This window comes from Triticum urartu, unplaced genomic scaffold, assembly GCF_003073215.2.
Source record: "Triticum urartu cultivar G1812 unplaced genomic scaffold, Tu2.1 TuUngrouped_contig_4979, whole genome shotgun sequence".
In the NCBI taxonomy this organism is placed as follows: Eukaryota; Viridiplantae; Streptophyta; class Magnoliopsida; order Poales; family Poaceae; genus Triticum; species Triticum urartu.
The window spans coordinates 1-4,804 of NW_024115613.1; the positions used below are offsets into that span (position 1 = coordinate 1).

At 43.2% G+C, this 4,804-nt stretch overlaps 1 protein-coding gene across 1 annotated transcript; it reads left to right on the top strand.

Moving 5' to 3' along the window:
• Positions 1-4: 4 nt before the first annotated feature.
• LOC125528596 (ethylene-responsive transcription factor ERF109-like) lies at positions 5-480 on the top strand (the record flags this gene model as incomplete). The annotated part of the gene is made up of 1 exon (XM_048693041.1): positions 5-480. A coding segment is annotated over one exon (318 nt), but the record flags the coding sequence as incomplete, so codon positions are not given.
• Positions 481-4,804: the final 4,324 nt, after the last annotated feature.

Here is a 4,804-nt window from a genome sequence, read left to right on the forward strand (position 1 = left end):
CGAGGACGCCGCCAGGGCCTACGACCGCGCCGCCGTCGAGTTCCGCGGCCCGCGCGCCAAGCTAAACTTCTCCTTCCCCGAGCAGCATCTCCGCGACGACAGCGGCAATGCCGCGGCCAAGTCAGACGCGTGCTCTCCGTCGCCTTCGCCCCGCAGCGCGGAGGAGGAGGAAACAGGGGACCTGCTCTGGGACGGCCTGGTGGACTTGATGAAGCTGGACGAGAGCGACCTCTGCTTACTGCTCCCGGTCGACAACACTTTGGATAAATTTCACGCACCGGGACAGAGACGATCGGGATCAGGGGTACCCCTCTGCTACTAGTGTTAGACTATTAGCGAGGACAGTACCAGATAGACTGGTGTCAGTGCGCTTGTACGCCACTCCTAATCCTGCTCACTGCTTGGTTAGCACACGTCCTAGCTTCGGTTGTAATTCTGCATAAATAGGCACCCGATCAATGGAAAAGTTGTGTTCAACCATACTCCCCTGTCATGTTGTATGTAGACAAATCCTATTTTGGGCTTATTTGTTGGAACTACAATGACGGTTAACCAGGGGAAACCCCCTTTGCTCAATTTTTTTGTTGGAACTCTAATGGTGTTTAGACCAAATTAACTATTTATAGTGTAAATTTTCATAAATTTTAAATCATGGCACCCTAGTGTTGAGATCCTAGGCTCGCCACTGAAGACGATCACAATCGGAGCCACTCTCCACTCTCACCGACTAGGCGAACCCACATGGCATAAATGTTCATTGGCAAGCAATGTTAGCATGAGCTCTTTCCCCTTTCTCGTTTAATATATGATACGTACACTCGTGCGGATTCGAGAAGAAAAAAAAGCAATGTTAACATAAGCTCAATGCTGCATGGTTTAAATGACCATATGACAATCCGTTGCCGAATATCTTGGAGGCTATGAGCTTAAACAACGCCAACATAGTGCGGCACCTCTAACAATTATGCAAGATAGATCCAATGGTGACTGCACCGTAATTTCGAACAGAAATGGCCGGGTGGACATAATGCGGCCGACGCATCAGTTTCAATGGAAAACCTTGATGGCACTTGAGATAGATTCGATGGACAATAATCTTAGATTTACAGGTGTTGCCTAACGGAAGGTACGGACGGATGGGGTGTGCTCCTCTAAGGCCTTGTTTGGTTGCAGCGTGAGCATTCCCAGGGCAGCAAAACCCCAACGGGGGGATTTCCCTGGTAGGTGAGATTCCTCCTACCACCACGGGGGATATTTCCTTTGCCATTTGGTAACAGGTGGATGGGGAAAAACTGAGGCCTTCTTTGGTTCATAGGATAGGAATTTTATAGGAATAGGAAAATCATAGGAAGTGAGATGACATGCATGTCAATTTCTATAGAGAAAGAGATGTCATTTGATACATAGGATAGGATTTTTTCCATTGAGTCTAGGCTAATGTTTTTTTCTTCCAAAACATGAAGGATTGATTCCTATCCTACATAGGAATAGGAATCCATTCCTGCAAACCAAAGTGCTTCAAAGGAATTTTTCCTTTGCAAATCCTATCCTATAGAATTCCTACAAAAATCCTACAAACCAAAGGAGGCATGAATCGTTCTAGCGTCTGAATCACATAGTAGATAATTTGTTTATTAATAAACATTAGAAAACAGACCAATTCCACATGTAATTCCCAAAAAAGTCTAAACAAAAACCACAAAATAATTCTGCAAAATGCATAGGAATGTCCAGGACATTACGAATAATTCCAGAATTTGAAAATAATCAGAGGAAATCAATGAACTTGCAAATTGATAAATAATAATATATTGAGAATATCATCTCGACACACTTTTGAGAAAATCATCTAGAGGTGCATTTCTTAGGAAGTTAATACAGAAATCTTCCTCCTCTCATGTTATCATTACAAATAAGAACATCATTATTCAACAGTTTCTGAGTTTTAGAACAATGAGGCCAACGCCAATATGAACAAATAGATTTCAGGTACTAGAAACACGATAGTTGCGTGCTTGTCCTGGACCTTTACCCCAGTACCAAAAGTGCTAAATTATCAAAAACCATGTCCAGGACAACCACACTTCTGAAGATGCAAGTTGTAAGGGAATGTTGAGGATATCTCGTCTTCCTCTACTCCACGTCAGCTGAGAACCGCAGCTCCACGCCAACTAAATTATAAGTATTTTTTTTGGAAGTCAGCAACTGTTTTAGAATACAACAGTTTAGTAAATCATTCAATACTAGAACACAGTTTCATTGCACTGTTTTCAAGCATAAATAGATCAACAAGAGATGGCAAGACTAGTGAAAAGGCTCACCATTCTGACTAGTACTCGACCAATACGGTGATTCTATGTTGCATTTGAGAACATTACATGACCATGGTTTATCCTATCTGAGCCCTTCTCTACTGGATGGAAAGAAAGGCACACATACAACTGTAGAAGGTTAATCGAGCATAGAAAAATGCAATTGGTTTATCCTATCACTGATCCACCTACCAGCTCGCTTATCCTTTTTAGATAAGAACTGTGAATAGATTGATGTAAGTTAACAAATAAAGCATTATTGGGCAGACATTTTCAGACTATAGGCAAGGTAGTTTTTCTTCATTGCAGAAGTAAAAGGTATATACTGTATAAAAATAAAGACAAAGAAAAAAGTATGTGTAATACGTGCAGCAATAACATTGGCTGCAACAGCCTTAAAAACACATGGGCTAGAAAATGAGCCTTGGAAGATTAAATCATGAAGGCTCACTTGTGCTAATTTTAGTTAGGGAAAAACCCTTCACTCCACCAAACAGGATTACATAGTTTAGAAGCAGTTCGTTTCTTTGCAAAGATAAGACTATCTCGCAACACGAAGAATGACATAGTGTCACTTATCAGATTCAGACAAACCACAAATCATTATCAAGCAATGTTATTTTTAATCTGGACAGTCATTCCATATTCGCCAACAAAAAATAAATTATGTGCATCATGTATATTTTGAGCTTAAACTATAATTTCAGTGCAACAAATTCCATATGTATATACTAAAGCAAGAGACAGTAATGATTACTATTTTGAGCTTAGACAATCATTGCAACAGATTCAGTAACAAATTGTCCTCCTCTGGTATTAACGCAGAGCAACATTAAAACAATCACTCATAGTTTGGGTCATAAGAATTTGGATTTTATACTCTACTAGCTAAACACAGATGCAAGATCCAGTAGTAGCTAAGGAATCAAGAGTTGAAAGAACAAACCAAACACCGTCCATCTGCATATGCCAAAATAAGAATCACTTAGCAGATTATTCACATCTAGTCTTAACATAAAGTAACATTACAATAGCATAAGAATTGGATGAGGAATTTCTAGTGTACTAGCAAATATCAATTCACAGGGATTTAAACCGAACAAGGTATGAAGGTATTTCCCCTGGATGGCACATATGTGTCTTGGATGGAGCTGCTGCACACGCATCCTGTTTTTTTTGTACAAAGTTGACTCAGGCCAAGAACCCGCCATCCGTAGATACTGATGCCCATACTTCAGATTTAATTGCTGAAATCAATTGCTACGAGGAAACATTGATGATACCCATTACTACAAATTGATCCCCTTCAATGCACCAATCTACATCAATCAGTTGTAGTCCAAGTTAAATTACGGCCCATATCCAAATGCTAGAATACTCACAGTAGGACCAAGCCTCAGAGCACAAACAAAGCAGGAGGATTTTTCAGTAATCCATCAGAAACAACGGCTTAAACTAAATAAATAGCAGCTATAAAAAAAGAGGTAAAGCTTGATTTTGAAGCAGTAGTATACATATCTACTACCAATTAAAAGGAGGCGGTTTGTGCTCACTCGAGATTGCTGATGGTGGGCTTTAAGATGGCCGATGCTCATGTTCTTGGATCTGGAACCCAACAAGTTCAAGCATCAGTTCATGCACCCTGAGTGCACAGATTGGAGAACAAAATATGAGGTGGAAGAGGAGGGGGTAACCTTGGTCGAAGTAGGTGTCTGCCGCTGCCGCCGCCGCCGCCGTCGCCATTGCTAGATGGGTCAGCAGCTTCGAGGCGGAGGGTGATCCGAGGAAGGAGGAGGGTGACGGTCGTGGCCCATCGCCGCCGCTGACACTGGAGGAGTGGAGCGTGGATGCTGAGCACCGGGCGGAGGAGGTCGAGGGACGTCACTTCGGTCGCCGGCGGAAAATCTCGGATGCGGAGGAGGATCTTGGTCGACGACGCTTGTCGGTCGCGAGAGAGCGAGCTGAGTCAAGGGTTTTCTCCCTGACCTATCGACACCGGGCGATCTATACCCGGGATGGGCCGCGGAAAGGCCAGGGGTCTTTCCCCTCCGCGTGTCACCAAATGGCGTCGTTCACCCCCCCGGGCCAACTCAGCCCATGGTTCTCCCACCCAGGGAAATAACGGGGATCCCCCCGGGATCCCGCGGAACCAAACGAGGCCTAATTATAACCCCCCCCCCGGTTCAAATTTCATTGGTGGGCCCGCCCCCTAAATTTAATCCCAGCCATTCATTCCTAATAAGGCCGTAAACCATCAGTATGTGTAGAATTACTCATCCATATCTATTGGCGGGACAAGGCATGTTGAAGCAAATGTTGAATTAGCTTAGATAATAACCTTGTAAAGATTCTATCTCATGTCGACAGGCACGAGGTATTTTCTTAGTTACATGGACCATCTCTACTCTCTTTGAATGTAAATGTAGATAACATCACTACCGAAATCAGGGGCTATGCCTACGGCCCAAGGCCGTCGGCATATGCCACAATGT